At 46.4% G+C, this 20,109-nt stretch overlaps 1 protein-coding gene across 6 annotated transcripts in view; it reads right to left on the reverse strand.

The window, feature by feature from the left end:
- Window positions 1–20,109, reverse strand: part of Mroh8 (maestro heat like repeat family member 8) — a 73,917-nt gene that overhangs the window by 40,038 nt on the left and 13,770 nt on the right. For 5 of the 6 annotated variants that reach the window (XM_021156954.1, XM_021156952.1, XM_021156951.1 and 2 more), the window contains exons 4-8: window positions 17,702–17,824; window positions 10,099–10,178; window positions 8,408–8,552; window positions 6,874–6,969; window positions 4,777–4,881 (exon numbers count right to left, since the gene is read on the reverse strand). In XM_021156954.1, the coding sequence (XP_021012613.1) occupies window positions 4,777–4,881; window positions 6,874–6,969; window positions 8,408–8,552; window positions 10,099–10,178; window positions 17,702–17,824 (549 nt within the window). The remainder of the gene's footprint in view (window positions 1–4,776; window positions 4,882–6,873; window positions 6,970–8,407; window positions 8,553–10,098; window positions 10,179–17,701; window positions 17,825–20,109) is intronic. The other variant, XM_021156956.1, reaches the window with a different exon arrangement.

Consider the following 20,109-nt stretch of genomic DNA (forward strand, 5'->3'; position numbering starts at 1 on the left):
CCCCCCCCCCCCCCCCCAACCTCGTCTTTCTCTGTCTCTACTCCATTCTAAACTCCCCTTCCCATGCCCTAAATAAACTCTATACTATACCTGTCGAATGGCTGGTACCTCAGGGGAAAGGGATGGCTCTGCGTGGGCACCCCTCCCATCTTACCATACCTGGCTCTATCAAACATCTTGGTTTCTTTTTATAAAATACAGTAGTGTCAGTTCCTAAGAAAGCGCCAATTCCCCAGTCTCTAAATGGCAGTCCAAATATCCAGAAATAGGCTTGATCTGGACCATAGGCTCTCAGGTGGTTAGTAAAAAGCCAGCATTCCTCAGGAACTTGCAAAGCCAGTTCCCCTCTGAAGGAAGTGAGGACATGACATCTCTAAGGTACAGCTGAGGGAGGATTTTATTGTAGATAAGAGGGAGAGAACAACCAAAGGCTCTGGAAGAGTCCAGACTGAACCTGTCCATAAGGGGAGGAAGGGGGTGAGACAGGAAGAGGAGTGAGGGGCAAAGGGACCAAGAGAGGACCAGAGAGAACCAAGATTTTGGCCAAGAAGCTGGGGTTAGGGAAGTGAGGGCCCTGGGCTGGAGAGGTTTAGGGTAGAGGACAGGGTGAGAGCCCCAGGGCCTGAGGGAGCCAAGCAGACACTTTGGTATGCTAATAGACACCACTTGTCTCAGATTTCTTTGGAACTTGACACCTTTTACCAAAGTAGAAAGGAGTCATTTCCCTCACCTCAGGCAGAAGAGGCTTGGATACTTGTGGAGCCTCACACTAAAGCAAAGTTCATGCAGGCCTGGAGGCTCCTTCAGTATCACTAGAACTGTTTGACACACTTCAAAGTCCTACCCTGTGTTGGCTAGTTTGTTTGTTTTGTTTTGTTTTTTTTTTAATTTTTTGTGTGTTTGTTTGGGGTTTTTTTGTTTGTTTTTGTTTTGAGATAGGGTCTCTTTACATAGCCCTGGGTGTCCTGGAACTCACTGTGGAGATCAGGCTGGTCTTGAACTCACAAAGATCAGCTCTCTCTCCCTCTCTCTCTCTCTCTCTCTCTCTTTCTCTCTCTGCCCCTTCTCTCTCTTGACCCCTTTCTCCCTCTCTTCCCCCCCACCCCCTACCCTGCCTACCTATTGCTGCCTTTAAAAGAGTGCACCACCACAGCTAGCTTGTGCTGGCTAGTTTTATATCAACTTAACATAAGCTGGAATCATGTGAAAGGAGAAAACATCAATTGATAAAATTCCTCTATAAGATCTAGCTGTAGGGCATTTTCTTAATTACTGATGGATGAGAGAAGGCCCAGACCATTGTGGGTGGGGCCACATCTGGGCTGGTGGTCCTGGAATCTATAAGAAAGCAGGCTGAGCAAGCCATGGGGAGCAAGCCAGTAAGAAACACCCCTCCATGGCCTCTGCATCAGCTCCTGAATCCAGGTTCCTGTTGCTTGGTTTCCTGTCCTGACATCCCTTAATGATGAGCTACAATTAGAGGTATAAACCAAATAAACTCATTCCTCCCCAACTTGCTTTTCGGCATAGTGTTTCACCACAGCAATAGAAACCCCAACTAAGACATGGCCCTTCTCACTTCCTCCCCTACTGTTGGGAATTGGTTCTAAGGCTTTGTCTTAGCTCAGCTCCCAAAGCCGTGCTTCCAGACCTGAGGGTCCCTGCCTCCAGCTGGCTTTGAATGATAATAAAGGATTGCTGTACAGCCAGTGGCTGGGCAGGGAGATGGGGCAGGACTTTTAGATTTCTCAGACAAGGGACCAAGAGGGAGAGGAAGAAAAGAGAATTGCCATGATAGGGAAGCAAGAAGATGAAACTTAAATTCCCACCAGCCTGTAAGGCCCTAGGGGCCACTTCCCCATTGGGTCTGGGGTATCAAAGATGAAATAAACGTTTTAAAAAGATCTTAATTCAGGAATACCAGAGAGGCGTGTTTACTAGCCCTGGGGAGGTTTAGAAGTGCCCAACCATTGAACTAGTCAAGGCATATCAAAATTAGCTGGCATATGTGTATCTTTCATTTGAAAATTCAGAAGGCTCTTGGGTAGGTGTGGTATGTGACCCACTGGGTGACATTCACAGCTGCACCTTCCCATAAACCCCTGCAGGTCTCAGGCTCCTCTCCCTGCAGCTACTCCTCCTTATAACCCAGCAACTCCACTGTGAGTTCTCTGGGCTCCTCTCCTGATTCTCTCACTGTGGTTTCTCTATTCTCTATCCCCTGCTCTCCTCTCCTCTCTTGCAGATAGCTCTCGACAGGACCAGTCTGTTGGCCATACTGGTCTACTTCTTTCTCTCCTCCAGACTCTTGCCGATGCCTCTGGCTGTTCTATCTACTGTAAAGCCCTTCCCTTTGACCACACCATGTCGGTGGTAGCCATGGCAGCGGCTAGAGTCTGAGGCACATGCAGAGTAGTAAGTACTCCAGCAGGATGTCACTTGGCTGCTCCAACAGTCAAGCCAAGACCATCAACTGCCAGCTGGGGCCAACATGGCTGGGCAAGACTGATGGTCTTTTGCTTCATTATAATGGCTTCCATATTATTAGCATTGTGGTTTGAGCCTTTCTGAGACACATCTGGAAACTCCATATAAGTAAGAAAAAGTGAAGCAGACACAGTTTTAAGAATTCCTCTCTGGCTCTTATTTTCTTTGTCTCCCTTACTCTTGCTTCCTGCTTGTCCCCCTTCTTCCCATTCCCTTCCCCCCCCCCCACATCATAGCCAGCCTCTATGTCTCTACTCTCTTTCTCTCTGCCTCTGCTACTCTCTCTCTCTCTCTCTTTAAAGATTTATTTATTATTATATGTAAGTACACTGTAGCTGTCTTCAGACACTCCAGAAGAGGGCATCAGATCTCATTACAGATGGTTGTGAGCCACCATGTGGTTGCTGGGATTTGAACTCAGGACCTTTAGAAAAGCAGTCGGGTGTTCTTAACCACTGAGCCATCTCTCCAGCCCTCTGCTACTCTCTTAACTCCCTTCCCCATGCCCTAAATACACTCTATTCTACACTATATATATAAAAAAATTCCTCTCTGACCTAGACCATGAAAAATCTTCTCAGTATTTACCCATGAACAACAGGTCCCCAAATCCCAGTGGGCATGACTTCTTCTGGGGATCCTCCATAACCCCCTTGAGTGTGTACTTCTACTCTCTGATAAAACCTCCCCGTTCCTTACTTTGTCTCTGAAACACAAGGTCAGGTGTCTATCTGTTCCCTCTGTCTTTTAGATTCCCTCCCCCGTTTCAACACAGGCAACAACAGTCCCATTCTCTCAGAAAGCCAGGGAGATACTGCATTGATTAGCCTGACCTGACCTGCTGGACTTCACTTCTCTCTCTCTCTCTCTCTCTCTCTCTCTCTCTCTCTCTCTCTCTCTCTCTCTCTTTCTCTCTCTCTCTCTCTTTCTGTATCCATGGTTGTACTGGAACCTGATATAGACTAGGCTGGCCTGAAACTCCCAGAGATCCATCTGCCTCTGCTTCCCAAGTGTTAGAACTAACTGCATGCTCCACCACACCTAGCTGGACTTCATTTCTTCAAACACAAACTACACAGATTTCAGGCCACTGTGGGTCCCTCTGTAAAATTATCTTTTATTCAACTGAACCAATTGTCATCTCCAAGGCCTACTGCCTCAGTCTGCTATCATAGGCATAGTCCTGGAAGCTTATAGCTTCTATATAATCTTATCTAGTTAGGCCTAGAATGTTTTCAGCCTGTAAGACTTGCAGCTGAATAAGCTCACCTTTTGTTTTTTCCGAGCTCTGACTGCCTGGTTCAACTCAGCTATTCTGGCTCAAATGCCTCTCCAGGTTGACTGATTCCATCTGACTTCTCTCAGTGTCTCCTGAATTGTGTTGCTTGACCTCAAACTAACTTTGGCATTTTGTTCTAATCTCCTGGCTCCTTCCCATTCTCTGACCCCTTCTGTCTACTCTGTGTCTAGCTTGTTCTTTCTCTGCAGCCTGTCTTTGTACAACTCTCCCAGTTGTACAAACTGCCTCCTCTCCCTCCCTCTCTCTCTGCACTGCCTCACAAGTAGCTTCCTTTTCCTCTCTTGTGAGAGTGGGCAGATCCTATTCTGTCAAATCTTTCTCTGAGTCATCACTTTGTCTGCCACTCATTTAGACATCACTTTCAAACATGGGTGCTTCCTTTTACAAACTAACTTTGCCATAGTCGTTTGGGAGTAAAGGTGTGTACTAAGGGCATGTCTGTATTCCAGCCAGAGGAACTAAAGGTGTATGCTTAAGGCGGAGCCACACTACAACTAGTAACAGGTTTCTCCAGTAAACAATACAATCTCAAGGTTCAGTGTGATTAAATGTCCTGTAACATCCCTCAGACATTTTCAGGTTATACTTTTACTTATTCAAAAACCTTTACTGCATTGTGTGTTTTAGCTATCATGCTAAATAACAGGGATACACAGACTAACAGACAGTATGTGGCTTCATTTTTTTTTTTTTTCTTTTTGAGACAGGGTTTCTCTGTGTAGTCAAGGCTGACCTGGAACTCACTCTGTAGACCAGGCTGGCCTCGAACTCAGAAATTCGCCTGCCTCTGCCTCCCAAGTGCTGGGATTAAAGGTGTGCGCCACCACGCCAAGCTAGTATATGGCTTCAAACTGAACACATTTCAGGATAGTGTCAGGCTAAGGGGGTGAGGGGAGCCACTCCCAGTGGAGTGCACGGTCCCTGCAGAGTTACAGAAAGAGAACTACAGAGGATGCTTGGATGAGTCTTCCTCAACCAAGGCTACTCACCTTCAGGCTGAGATAACTGGATAAGCATTTGAGGACTTGGGCCATGACAGTGGTAGCCCGTTCCCGCTCATGGTCTCTGTCGGACTGTAACCAGGGGTCTATGTGCTATAAAAGATGAGGAAGGTTAGATAGTCTGTCAGGAAGGTCTGAAGTAACACTTGTACTGTGTTAAAAAGAAAATGTGAATTAAGCTGAGCAGTGGTGGCACATGCCTTTAGTCCCACCCAGCAATTGGATGGCAGAGGCAGGAGGATTTCTGAGTTCGAAGCCAGCCTGGTCCACAGAGTGAGCCTGTCTAAGACAGCCAGGGCTACACAGAGAAACCCTGATTCAAAAAACCTCAAAAACCCAAATCAACCCCCAAAAATATGAAGTGGGAAACTCTGCATTACTTCGCTGTCTATCAACCACACCTAATGATGAAGTGGTTTATATTTGAAGTGTTGGATTGAGAAGCAAGGCAGAGTCCTGGCTCCTTCCAAAGCTTGGTTTCTAGCTCCATCTCTCTTCATTATATCACTTTATTCTTCAAGTTGTTTAGTCTATATGATGGTATGCTATTTAAAAAAAAACTAAAGATGGAAAAAGTACATCTACATGAGCAGACAGGGAAGGATGCAGAAAGGGAAGGATGCAGACAGGGAAGGATGCAGAAAGAAGATGAGGCCCAAAAGCTGGAGCTCAAAACGTGTTGTGGGTTACCCCGGGGTTGTTTGTATTCTGATATTCATTCTGTTCCTCAAGAGGGGCTGCCCTGATCAGGATCAGATCAGGAACTCAGGTGACTTCCTGTAAACCTTCTCTCCATTTTAACTGCTCAAATCAAGGCTGCAGCCTGTGATTGGGCAGTAGAAGGGAAAGGCGGGGCTGGAGGTTTTAGAGAGTTCAGGAAGAGTAGGGAACAAGGGAGGAAACAGACAGAGGAAGAGGAGGTGGAAGGAAGATGGAGCAGAACCACACAGCCCAGAGAAGCAGCAAGCAGCAAGGGATCTCCTAGCTGGGGAATGGAGTAGTGCAGTGGTCAATCTGCCCAATCTAGGCGTGCAGCTGATATATGTTGTAACTGAGTTGTGTGTTTTTACATGAACTTGTTGGGGTTAGAGATCTACTACAACAAAAAGGAGCAACTTTTCAACAGGAGAGATGGTTAAATTAGCTGCCAGGCTGGGCGTGGTGGCACACGCCTTTAATCCCAGCACTCGGGAGGCAGAGGCAGGCGGATTTCTGAGTTCGAGGCCAGCCTGGTCTACAAAGTGAGTGCCAGGACAGCCAGGGCTACACAGAGAAACCCTGTCTCGAAAAAAAAAAAAATTAGCTGCCAGGACAGGAACGTGCCAAGTACAGCTGGACAAAGCAGGAGCCCCGCCTGACTGTTGATGTGCAGACAGAGAGGCGTAAGAAACGGTCAGTGTCAGGTGTGGCGTGGCGAGGAGTGCTGTCTGTGCTCCGGCGCACAGGGTACCAACAGCTAAGGGTCCTTGCATCTGGGGTGGGCTGTGTTTTAAAAAGCAACAAGAGCAAAACACTTGAATGATTGTGAGTGTGCGTGACCGGCCCTTAGCGACGGGTAGGGCGTGTGCTGTGTGAGCTGGAGGAAAGTATGGTCACTCTCCGTACTTGAGTCGGCCTATCTGCCGCCTATCTGCTAACGTAAGAGATTGACTCTTCTGCGCTATGAAGGAACAGTACAGAGAATCGTGATAGCGGTTTGAGCCACTTCCTAGAGGCCATTTATTAGTAGTTGCTGTCTTTTCTGACAGTGAGGAAGCCAGACTCTGTGGCTGAAGGACTTGTGACCCATGGAGGGCAGTCAGAATTCAGACCCAAGCCTCTGTGTAGGTGCGGTGAGATGGCTCAGGGAGAAAGGGCGAGTGCCGCTAAGCCTGACCCCAGCACCTCAAGCTTTGGAACCTGCCTGGTAGAAGGAAGAATGAACACCTGCAAGTTGTCCTCTGACCTCCACATGTGTGTCATGGTGCACATACACACACACACACACACACTCACACACACAAACAAAAGTTTAAAAATGGATAGTAGTTTAAGCTACAATGTTGCCTTAAATAACTTAATTCTTAGTAATTTCCTTTCATTTACCTTAAAAATGCTGTCAAAAAATTCCAGATGTGGATCTTTTATTACCAGACTCTGCAGCATCACAGAAAAGGCCTCAAACGTCTCCCTGTAGAGACACTAAAAAGGTGCAGAGTCAGCCAAGTCTCCCTCCTACCCAAAGTTCCCACAACATATCCACAGAGCCCCCTGCTCATCACCTTGAGATTACACGCAAAGGCCTGGCCCAGAGCAAAGGCACCTATGGGCAGTTTGTGGCAGGAGGTAATCAAAAATAAAACATTTTAAATGAGCATCTTGAAGTTCCTGGGATCAGGGCTAACGGGAAACCGTGTTGACATCATCAAAATTCCCCCAAAGCTGACTTGTGACTTTCATGTCCTGAAACAGGGAGTTAAATTGAAACAGCTGCCTTCCATAACTCCCTTACCAGCCTGCTCAGCAGCCAAACATGGAATCACTCTCTGCTCGGCCTGGACACTCCCCTCCTTCTCTTTCCTTGCACCAAGAAGGCTTTCTTCAGTTGCTTCCATAAAGGACCCTGCGCTCCAACCCCAGCACTTCCTTCTCACCTCCTTCTCTGAGTTTTCTATTAGACCGTGTGTCTACTTTCCACCAGCAGACATTCTTTTGTTTTGTCTTTTATGCATCCTTTTTAGTAGCACCTTGTCCCTCTACGTTAAAGGGTAGGCTGTAAGAGGGAGACTGCACACTGCTCACTTTCTGTCACATTTAGCACAAGATGGCTGACCCTTCAGGAAATGCCAGTAAATTGGAAAGAGGTAGGAGTGTGGGAGAGGAGGGAAAGGAGGAGTGAGGTGTGTGTGGGAATGTCCATGCACAACTATTTTAACAGTAAAAAGTTAAAATTTAAGTTAAAAAAATAAAACTTGGGTGTGGTGATGGTGGCATGCCAGGCTATACAGAGAGTTGAAGGGAGGCCAGGCAGTGGTGGCACACGCCTTTGATCCCAGCACTCGGGAGGCAGAGGCAGGCAGATTTCTGAGTTCGAGGTCAGCCTGGTCTACAAAGTGAGTTCCAGGACAGCCAGGGCTACACAGAGAAACCCTGTCTTGGAAAAAGAAAGAAAGAAAGAAAGAAAGAAAGAAAGAAAGAAAGAAAGAAAGAAAGAAAGAAAGAAAGAAAGAAAGAAAGAAAGGGCGATGAGGGTCTGCAGAGCACATGAGTGGCCAACATAAAGATTTTATTATTTTCTGTTACTGTTTTATTTGAGAAAGGGCCTCACCGTGCTGTCTGGCTCCCCAAAAACTTGCTGTATAGAGCAGCAAGGCCGGCCTTGAACTCAGAAATCTGTCTGTATTTTTCTCCCAAGAGTCACCATGCCCAGCTCCAAGGTTATTTTAAATCCAAAGTGAAGAAAGGAGGAAAGAAGGGCGAGTGAAGGAACACACAGACGAATGAGACAGGAGAGAAAGCTGACGTTTGCTTTTCTTCACCAGACTTGACACTGCTGGGGTTTGGTTGGTTTCCAACCATCCAAAGGTGAAGAGGCGCTGACCCGGGGAAGGCAGGGCAGCTAAGGTACAAGGCAAGTTACCTCTTGCTCGATGGCCTGGTTGGACACTATCTTCAGCAGCTGGATAGGGGTGCTTGTGGCGGGCAGAGAGATTATACTTTTGGTGATAAGCCCAAGCAAGTCCTCTCGGTCTTCAGAGCCAAACAACAGATACACATTTTGGTAACTGGGGAAAGACCGTTTGGGAAGAATCTGATGTTAGGTTGATACCTCGGCTCGTAATGAAAACAGGAAGGGCACACTGGCTGATGTAGCACTCATAAAACAGATGCCTGGAGGAGCTGTTCCCCAGGGAATCTCACAAGAGGCTAGAGGAAGAGTGTCCACCCCACCCTCACCCGGAGCCTTCCAGCCTCCTCTCCAGCTCAGCCCTGCAAGCCTGCAGCACTCTTAATGTAGAGGAACACACTTCCAAGAGGGAAAAACCTCAGACATCCCCTGTAAGCTCTTCAGACTTTACAGTGCTTTATCTTGATGCAGGTATGAAGGTCACTGTCCACTGAATATACTTTGGGTAGGACTGAACTCCAAAGAGATTCTGTCAAGGTCTTGATTGGATGGTAGCATTCACGATGCTCTAGACTGCTTTCCATCGCTCTGATAAAACACTGACCAATAGCAGCTTGGGGAGGAAAGGGTTTATTTCATCTTCCTCAGGGGAAGCCAGGACAGGAACCTGGAGTCAAGAGCTGAGGCAGACATGAGGAGGAGCACTGTATACTGGCTTCCACCCTGCCTCACAGTTGGCAACTTTTCTCACTGGCCCAGCGATGGCACTTCTTACAGTAGACTGGGCCCTCCTGAATCAATTATTGATTAAAAAAAGGCTTCATATCGATGCTCGCAGTCAACCATTGGACCGAGCCTGGGGTCCCCAATGGGGTCACCAATGGAGAAGTTAGAGAAAGGACTGAAGGAGTAGGGGTTTGCAACCCCGTAGGAAGAACAACAATATTAACCAACCAGATCCCCCAGAGCTCAAAGGGACTAAACCACCAACCAAAAATACACATGGCTCCAGCTGCATATGTAGCAGAGGATGGCCTTGTCAGGCATCAAGGGGAGGAGAGGCCCTTGGTCCTGTGAAGGCTCAATGCCCCAGTGTAGGGGAATTCGAGGGTGGGGAGGCGAGAATGGGTGGGTGGGGGAACACCCTCATAGAAGCAGTGGGGAGGGGGAATGGGAAAGGGGATAACATGTGAAATGTGAATAAAGAAAATATCCATTAAAAAATTAAAAACAAACAAACAAACAAAAAACAAAGCAAAGGCCTCAGAGACAGGGAGGGAGAGCCCTAGGCCAGTCTGAAGGAGGCAATTCCTCAGCTGCGGCTCCTGCTTCCCAGTTGTCTCAAGCCGACAACCAAGACTAGGTATCATGCACGATATTAAAGTTCTCACAAAAGGATGTGATGCCCACATAGTTTTCCAAAGTTAACATGTAGGGGATTTTAAGATTTGCACTTGGAGCAGTCAGTGACAGCGTTGAAGCAGACCTTGTCACCGTGCATGTGTGAAAGGCAGAGGTAACTTGTGGGAGCTGACTCTCTCCTTCTTCTATGTGGGTCCCAAGCATCAGATTCAGGTCACCATCTTTAGTAGCATGTGCCCTTACACACCGAGCCTTCTTCTCAACCATTTTAATCAGCTCTAGCAGTCTATGACCTTGAATGGGAAATCAGGGTGCATGTGGGAGGTGCTTGGGGGTGTCACCTGAGGTCAGTGATGGTGACAAAGATCTCCTGGCGCACTATGCTGGTTAGAGAGTGCAGAGGCTCCTCCTGTACCAGCACCTGCAGCGAGAGGAAAAGAAGTTCAGCTATCTGAAAATGTACCAACTCACTGGGGCAGTCATCGGAAATGTGAATGGCCTATAGAAGTAACCAGGAGGCCCTACTCTCAGCTCCATAGAATGACAGAACTGTGTGCCAAGCTGTCCCTTGTCCTCTTACTAGCTGTTTGTGCTGGCTCAACCTAGTGAGTATCCCTGTATGTCTTAGTCAGGGTTTCTATTCCTGCACAAACATCATGACCAAGAAGTAAGTTGGGGAGGAAAGGGTTTATTCAGCTTATACCTCCAAACTGCTGTTCACCATTAAAGGAAGTCAGGACTGGAACTCAAGCAGGTCAGGAAGCAGGAGCTGATGCAGAGGCCATGGAGGGATGTTCTTTACTGGCTGGCTTCTGCTGGATTGCTCAGCCTGCTCTCTTATAGAACCCAAGACTACCAGACCAGGAATGGCAACACCCACAATGGGCCCTCCCCCCGCCCCCTTGATCACTAATTGAGAAAATGCCCCACAGCTGGATCTCTTGGAGACATTTCCTCAACTGAAGCTCCTTTCTCTGTGATAACTCCAGCCTGTGTCAAGTTGACACACAAAACCAGCCAGTACACTGTGCCTCAGTTTCTTCACCTGTAAAATGGTACAACAATACTAATAGGTTGTTGCATTAAGTGAGCTAATTTATAACTCCTGGTAGCCCTTAATAATTGTGTCAGCTGTTCATTATCAGGGTTTATTTCCAGTTTAGGTATTCTAGCTCTTCTCCCTACTGAAGCAGGTCTCCGGGGTCATGGCTGTGATGGTTGGTTCTGTCAACTTGACATTGAAGTGGAAACTTAAGGGTTCTTTGGAAAGTCAGTTGAGTTGGGTGGTGTTTTGCTGGGGCAAGCACGGAAAGCTGTGTTTTCCTGAAGCAGACACAGGTAAAAGGCTATGTTCACGAAGGAACATTTTGCTAAAGCAGACACAGGTGAAAGGATGTTTTGCTAAAGCAAGCGTGTGAAAGGACATGTGATGAAGGATTCTTCACTAGCGACATGCATGTATTGGTCTCACATCGCGTAGTTGAGCTGTATATGTTGGGAATTCATAGAAAGAAAGGCACCAAAAAACTTCTGGTGCTGTGCTGCGGCTTCTTGCTGCTTCCTTGGACTCAGGCCAATTGGCAAAGTGATGCCAGCTGAGACAGACCCATGTGTAGCTTTGCTGATGAGCACTGGGTCTAGACTGGTTCTGGATCATGCTCATGTGAGTGACTGTCAATGTGGTGACACCTCATTGGTTATCCACCATTTCCTAGGAACTGCCCTGGCCCATAGAAACGAACACTTCACAGTCACATCTCTGCTGTATCACTGTGTCCCAATGGTCACAGTTCAACTATTCAGGAGAGACACCCAGGCCAACTAATTCCCTCAGGAATCTAGAATTGGGACCTCTCCGACATTCTTTCTGGATGGTCACCAACTTAGACATTTTGTTGCAGGACCCCATGAAATCCAGGCTGGTCTCAAACTCACTATGTGGTCAAGGCTAACCTTCAACTCATGGTCTTCCCGCTTCTACCTGGGCATTACTACAATGAATGGTCATGGCCATCTCTAGCTGATCTTCAGGGAGAATTTAGCATTTAGGAGCACTGGTCCTGAGGACAAAATAAAAGAGAGGCAATTTGGGGAAGGGCGGAGATGGGGAAGAATGGACATGTATTCAAAGCAGCACAGCTACATGGAGAGAAAGCCCTCCTGGTGCATATGGCTGCCACAGCCTCTGCTCTCCCTTGGTGGGGAGAACCTCTCTCATTTTCCTGGTGCAGCGACCTCTAGTGGAGTTCTCTCGCAGTGGCCTCATGAAACTCAGGCAGAACGTGATCAGAAGATAAAGCCCACATCTCTGAGCTTTCCTCATCTGATGCAAACTCAGATCTGATTGGTGACTCGCTGTGCTTCATGTTTTCTAAAGGAACTCTATCTTCATGGCTTTACAGCCTGCAGGGGCACAGCGTTAAGGCAGTGTCTTCAGTCTTGACAGCTTTCCAGGGCCGTATGTACCTTATCTAGACAGCTTAGGGGGTCACAACTAAATCCACAGGTGCAATCTAGCATTATCCCCTTCCAAAGAACTTTCTGGCCTTCAGTCAGCCTTTCCCAGGCTCAGGAAAAGATGACCTAGGACTTTCCCACTTGTGTTCACTCCCCACTCTCATCCACTCAGCAGCCTTGATGGTTGAGCTTTCTGTAGCCACACAGCTCACATGCAGACGAATGCAGCTCCTTTCACTGAACCCTCAGGTCTAATGTCTTCTGATCGCAGCCTCTTTGGACCATTTCTGTCAGAATGATCCTTTCCCTTCTTAAGAAACTTTATTATCGTTTCGTTTGTGTGTGTCGACACATGCTGTGTGTGCAGGTTAGACAAAAGCATCGGCTCCCCCAGAGTTAGTGCTAGGTGACTCTAAGCCACAGATGTGAGTGCTGGGAACTGAACTCCGTCCTCTGGAAGACAGGAAGTGCTCTTAACTGCTGAGCCATCTTTTCAGTTCCAAGAATGATCTTTCCTTTTTCTTCTAATCTTTTAGGTATTGAAGGCTTTGTCATTTGCTATCAATTATGTTAGCCACTGCAAGGATTCAGGAGCAAGAGTCTGGTCTTTGCCTATAAGGTACTTATGGGGAAGAAACCTCTTGGGGGAACTGCCTGGACTACAGTAATCACTCCTCCTACCCCAAAAGATCACCAGCACACAAGCAAGCAGAGAAGCCCCAAAGTTAAATAACTACCATGTGAACCGGTCAGACTTGTCTAGTTGATCCAAGTGATAAACAGACTCCACTTGGGCCCATAGGATGCTTTCTAGCAGGAGTTGGGACTTGAGTTACAGGCAAACTGGGTGCTGCCCAGTGCGTTAGTTATGCACACAGTAGGAGCCCTTGCTCCTCTGGAGCTTGTTAGCATTCTGTCTAAGCTCCGCCCCACAGTTACCTGGCAATAGCCAGGTGTGCCTGACTCACTATAAATGGGGCTGCTTGCCCGCCCCCCCCCCCCCCCCCCCCCCCCCCCCCCCCCGCTCTTACCCTTGCTCCTACCTTCCTGCTCCAGTTCTCTCTCCCCATTCCCTCCTACCAACAAAGACTTCTCATGGCCTGCCTCTATCCTCCTCACCCAACTTCCCTCCCCATACCCTGAATAAACTCTATTCTATACTATACCTTCACTATACCTTCATGTGGTCCCTCAGGAGGAAGAGATGCCTCAGCATGAGCCTGCCAAGGTATCCCCTTCTCCCTCGCCTCACCACACACCTCCACCAAAACATACCCCCCCTTTATCTTATTATAAACACATCAGTGTGTATGTATAACACACACACACACACACACACACACACACACACACACACACAGTGCCAGAAGAGGTCAGAGGAGACCCTGAGACTGGAGTTACAATGGTTGGGAGCTGCTTGATGTGGGTGCGGGGATCTGAACCCTGGTCCTTTGGAAGGACAGCCAGTGCTCTTAACCACTGAGCCACCGCTCCAGACCCTCAGCTCTGTTTCTGTTGTTGTTTTTACACTTCAGTGAGCCAGAGTTAATTTTGTTGCTCGCCTCCAGAAAGAATCTTAAACAATCTTAATAAAAATGAGAGGTCTGGGGAGAAGGGATGACAAAAATACATTATACAAAGTTCTCAAAAAAAAAAAACCCAACTATTTTTAAAATAAGGGAGGTTCTGCATGATGGGATCACAGGTATGTGGAGCTGTAGTGAAAACCAACTATGTAAAGACCCCTCCAGGCACAGGGAAGGACCATGATGGAAACGGGAAGATAGTCTCTCTGAGGAAAGGAAATTTGAAGGAAGGGTAGGAAATGGATCTGCCGTGAGAACGGGAGGAGCAGATGTGAATAAAGAAGTAACTGGAATAAACGGTTACCTTGAACTTGCCAGGTGTGGTGGGGGGCAGAAGAATCAGATTTCTCTGAGTTCCAGGCCAGCCTGGTCTACACAGTGAGAGGAAAACCAACCAACTAACCAACCAACCCAATCCAACCAATCAACCAACTAGCTAAACAAACAAACAACAAAACTAGTTATCTTAATTTGGGTCCTCATGCATAGATTCCCAGTCTATCATGGAAATATTTCCCCCCCAACCTCAAACTGAAACAGAAGAAAGATTTTTAAAAATGAGTTTGTCTCAAGGGTCTCCATGAAATCCCGGCAGGCATTAGGGCATCTGGGGTTTAGAGAGACTAAATGATTTGACGAGTGGGCAGATTGTGAAGGATCCCGATGCAAAGGATGCAGTCCCACGCTGGCAGGGGAGAATGGAGAAGCACCGAGGACCAGCCAGGACCCACTCACCACAGGCCTTTTTATTTATTTGTGTGTGTGTACGAGAGTCGGCCAAGTATGTAACAAAAAGTCATTCCTTCGTGTCCATGTTCCTGAGTAGTCCGTTTATTTAGACAAGTTTTTATTTATCCACATCCATCTGGGTTGTTTCCAGTGTCCTGTTCTCCCATACAGAGTGGCCATAACATTTGTGTCTATGTCTTCATAGAATTTCTGGGTTATTTTAAGAGAATACCCAACTGGGCCCCAAGCTGGCTTGCTACCTTACCTTCCCAGCGGCAGTGTAGTAAAACTTTACTCTGTCCCCTCATCAGCATCTGGTACTGCCTTTTTTTTTTTTTTTTTAAATTCTGGCCAGTTTCCTGGTATTTCATTGAATTTTCCTGTGTTTTAGACTTCTTTTTCTCTAATCACAGTGATGAAACACCTTTCCACCTTTCCACCGGCTTTAACAGAGGCGATCTTTGGAGGTACTCGGGATCTGTTTGCCTTCCTCTTTGCACATTTTGTTTCGTTTTTATTGGCTTTTTGTTTAATGCACGAGCCGAGCTGTGCATTACAGGGGTCAAGAGAGGGAAACTGCTGCCTTCAAGGGCTGCGTTTGGCACTTATACTGGCTAATTTTATGTCAACTTGAGACAAGCTAGTTATTTTGAAAGAGAAACCTCAGCTGAGAAAACCTCCCCCTGACCCCCCAGATCAGCCCATGGGCTAGTCTCTGGGGTATTCCCTTGGGTGATGGCTGATGAGAGAGGCCCGACACCATATGAGTGGTGCTACTCCTGGGCTGGTGGTCCTATCAAAGCAAGCCGAGCAAACTCGAGGAACAAGCCATAGGCAACACCCCTCCTTGACTTTCCTCAGTGATGGGCAGCTATCTGGAGGGGTAAGTGAAACAAACCCTTTCTTCTCCAAGTTGCTTTTGGTTATAGTGTTTTATTACAGCAATAGAAACTGTACTTTATACAGCCATTCATTAAGGTGGGCCAAGGAAGGTGGACTAATGCCTTTAAATTCTTTCTCTGAAACAACTCCAACCTTGTCCTCCTCATGAGCTGCCCCAGAACTGCTTCTTCTGCTGTGCACCTGTCCTCTTGGTGTTGGAAGAATGCTTTGTCAACCCTTGTTTATATGGCTGTAATGACAGAGTAGATTCAACTATCCACGCAATTTTTTCATGGCTATAACTACTCTTGAGTTTTGTAGACAGAACCTCGTCTCAGCACATACTTTGATAGATACCAGAAACAGCATGTTACTAGTGGCTAGGTCCACAGGCAGAGAGCCAATGGGCTTGTGCTGTCTGAGATTTGCATTAGTGGGGTGTCCAGGTTGGCTGGTTGAACTGCATGGCAATCTATTGCTGTCAATCCTGGCACAAACACAACTTGGAAAGTAATTCATGTTGTCTTGGTCCTGTGACTGTCCGCAGCCAACTAGAAAGCTGAAATAATCCGTAAATCTGCATTCTTTCAATCTGTTCTTCTTGACAAATTATTTGGAATAGTTCTTAACCTACTTGCTTTTCAAATCTATGTAATTTCTAGGTAACTGAAAACTCGTAGAGGAAAAGGATTAAAATTGTTGAAGGATCCTGTAACTGTGTCTCCTGGCAAAGCTGTTAGCTAGTTAGCCATAAGTGTGTCTCCTGGCAACGCTGTTAGCTGGTAAGCCTTCATTTTTAGAAGGTTCCTGTCAGCCCAACAAGTTGCACAGATCTCTGGTTTGGGGAGAACTGCTCATATTCTGGGATATGTAAACTATGACAGACTTAGAAGTTCAGAGGTTTGGAGACACTGTAGGGAGCCCTTCTCAGGCAGGAGACTGAAGCCCAGGAAGTACTGTGTGTGAGTGGCTGCAGCACTCCTTTGCAGAGTCCTTCTGGAGGCTCTGACACAGACCATCCACCCCTTTATTCCCCCATATACGCATTTAAACTTTTTTGTCAGAGTCCCACAGAGTCCTGTTTGTAGCTCGCTAGGCTAAAGAGCAGGGATTCCACCTTCTTGTGCCGCAGTGCCAGTGTCTGGAACTGGCAGCTATTTAGTAGGACGCGTCATGAATAGATGAGCGTTGGCAGAAGGTAGCCGAAGTAAGTACAAACCGGAAAACCTGCAACAGTGCCAACAGTGCTATCATGTGTCACATTGTGAACCCCGTGTCAGAGACTATGTATGTAGTGTACATTTATTTTTAATTAAATGTTCACAATAACTCTGAAGCAAACACAGCTGTTCCTACTTTATCAGTGAGAAACTAAGACAGTCGTAAATAATTTCCTGAAGTTACACAGCTATAGAGAGGCAGAGCTGACACTCGGGCCCAAGCAATTTGACAACCTTTGCCCCCAAACTACTCTTACATTACAACAAGTATTACAACTGCTGAAGACCTTAAAGGCAATTCCTCTTGACCTTGACCTTTTTTTAAAACCGATTTCTAAGGTGATCACACCTGAGTCATGTCTCAGAGTATTTTCCTTGCTGAGCAGATGTTGTGGATTTGGTCGAATGCTGCTTGTATTATGTCAATCTGCTCCCCAAAATTGCACCAGAATCCGCATGGGACCCTGCCCTGAATTGGTTTTGACTGGTAAATAAAGTTGCCAGCAGCCAAGGGCTGGGCAGGGAGACAGAGGCAGAACTTTAGGATTCTTGGGCAAGGGACTGAGGAAGGAGCAGGAAGAGATATAGCCGCCATACCAGGAAAGGAAGAGAGACACCAGGCCTGAGAGATGCAGAAGACAGAGAGATAGTCATCATGCAGGTGCTGGGGAACGCAGCTGAAGGGGGCTGCAGGTCTGAGTCCCGGGCAGCAAAGATGAAATATAGATTTTAGTAAGTAATAACTGGGGAGTATCAGAGGAGCGTACATCAGCCATTTGGAGGTTAGGAAGTGGCCTAGCCATTGAGCTGTTTAAGGCATATTAAAGTATAAAGGCTGCACTCACGAGAGTGTGTGTGTGTGTGTGTGTGTGTTAGTGTTAGTCATTCATTCAGGAACATTGGAACACTGCCACTGCTACTGCCAGAGTCGATTTTAGTAGGGTTAATTGGATATATATATATATATATATATATATATATATATCCAGCAGGCTCTGAGATGGCATCACCATGGGCCATGTCAAGAGTTACAGCGCCGCAGAGATCCCTGTGGAGCCCACAGTACTTACACTTAGAACATGCACTATTTCTGCTGTGTGGCGGTGAATAAATGATTCCGTGTTTTCGTCATAAGGTATAGTTTGGCTCAAAGAAGACAAAGATTTTAGGAACTTCAACTTTTGAGTTTCCCCCTGAATTTGTGGGGAAAATGATAAAAACCCAATTACACATCGCAATCTTATTTGATAAATGTACAGGGCTTTTGCAAAGTTTCTTGAAATGTGTCTAAGCATATGCCATCTTACTCTATCCAAAACAGTCTTTATAAGGAGTGCACAAATCACAGAAGTGTGCCAAGGAACGTCCTTACTGCTGCCGTGGCTGGGGGCCTCACATCAGAGCCTCAGCTACAGTAAGCACTCTCTCCACCGGTTTCACTATACCCTCCACTCACCCTCTCTGCTGCTAGGTTAAGATTCCCAAAGGTGACTCTAATATTGCTATTTCCAGTTCTCTTGATGTCATTAAAGAGCCATCATTTCAAGTTCCTAAGGCTTCCTTTAAAAAATGCCAGTTCAGAGTTGAATAAAATCTTTTCATATTAATACTTTGATTTTTGTTTTTTAATCAGAAAGCAAAGTCTTATTATAGATTCTTTCTGGTTTATTTTTTTCTTTTAGTTCATTGATAAATATTCTTAGGTATCTACTTCTCTATACCCCATAAGTAATTCTTTTTTTTTTTCTTAAGATTTATTATTGTATCTAAGTACACTGTAGCTGTCTTCAGACACACCAGAAGAGGGTGTCAGATCTCATTACGGGTGGTTGTGAGCCACCATGTGGTTGCTGGGATTTGAACTCAGGACCTCCGGAAGGGCAGTCAGTGATCTTAACCGCTGAGCCATCTCTCCAGTCCCCCCCCCCATAAGTAATTCTTAGATACACCAATAAATGACTCAAGCAGTATGTGTTACTCCTGTGTGTGTCGTGTTCATATGTGTATGCGTGCACATGGAGGCCAGAGGTGGATGCTAAGTGTTTTTCTTAGTCTCTTCCCACCTTACTTTTGAGGCAGGCTCTCTCAGTGACATTTAGCTCACCGCTTTCACTAGACTGACTGGATAGCAAGTCCCAAGAGTCTGCAGCCTGCCTGCCGTGCAGCATTTACATGGCTGCTGGGATCTGAACTCAGGTTCTCTTGCTTTCACAGTGTCCTAGTTACTTTTCTGTTTCTGTGATAAAAACCCTGCCCAAAACAAGTTACAAAAGAGAGCATTTAGCTGGACTTACGGTTTCAGAGGGTTACAGTACATCAGCCGAGCAAAGACAGAGGGCAGAAATGGTGGAAAGCTCACAACTTGGTCTGAAAGCAGAAGGCTTTGCAGGCTCCAAAGGCTCTTTAGGATCATTTGGCAACTTAGAGCTGATTATATTTATAAGTTACAAGGTAATTTTATGACTTTTTAAAGCATCATATCACAAAGTGAACCTTTTCAACATCATATATAGTTCTATGAGTTCTAAGACATACACATACATGTTATCACCACCATACCTCAGGCTGCTATTCCTCTATAGCCATGCCCTTGCCACGCCCTCCCACAGGAACCCCTCTTCTGTTTGCCATCACTAGTTCTTGTCTAAGCTGCCCCGTAACTGAAAGTGTACTCATACGCTCCCGTGATTGGCTTTGACTGCTGATCGCTATTGAGACAAGCTGTGCTGCTCTGGCTATCACTGCTTTACCCTTTCATTGATGAGAATTAGTTAGCATTCTATTCTATAGATGTGCTGTAGGTTATTGATCATCTTTCAATCTTACCATACTATGTGTGTCTCTGGCATCAGGCCTCATAAATAGCAGGTGTATATTTACTCCTTGTTGATTGGTTAAATGAGATTTAAAAGCCCCAAAGAAGGTAAAATTGCTGGGAACACTAACAGAAAGAAGTTGCTGTAGGAAATGTCTCTCGTGAAAGTCTAGGCCAAGCAAATTATTCCACATAAGGATGGGAGATATTAAGTTATCGGGTAAGAAAGAAAGTGAGCTGTTTGCCCACAAACATAAAGACCTGAGTTTAATTCCCAGGACTCACTTGAAAGCTCTGTGTGTAGGCAGCCAGCCTAGTCTAATCAGAAAGCTGCATATCCCAGTGAGACCCCATCTCAACCACACATGGTAGACCACTCCTGAGGAATAATCTCTGGCCTCTACATGCATGTGCACTGAACATGCATACACACACACACACACACACACACGGGGGGGGGGGGAGAGAGAGAGAGAGAGAGAGAGAGAGAGAGAGAGAGAGAGAGAGAGAGAGGTAAAACAAGTAGATACATTTTCTTGTTAATATGACTAGTAAAGATTAAAAGCTAAAATCAAAAAATGTGCTGAGGCCCGGCAGTGGTGGCACACACCTTTAATCCCAGCACTCGGGAGGCAGAGGCAGGCGGATTTCTGAGTTCGAGGC

Source organism: Mus caroli, chromosome 2 (assembly GCF_900094665.2).
Source record: "Mus caroli chromosome 2, CAROLI_EIJ_v1.1, whole genome shotgun sequence".
Classification (NCBI taxonomy): domain Eukaryota; kingdom Metazoa; phylum Chordata; class Mammalia; order Rodentia; family Muridae; genus Mus; species Mus caroli.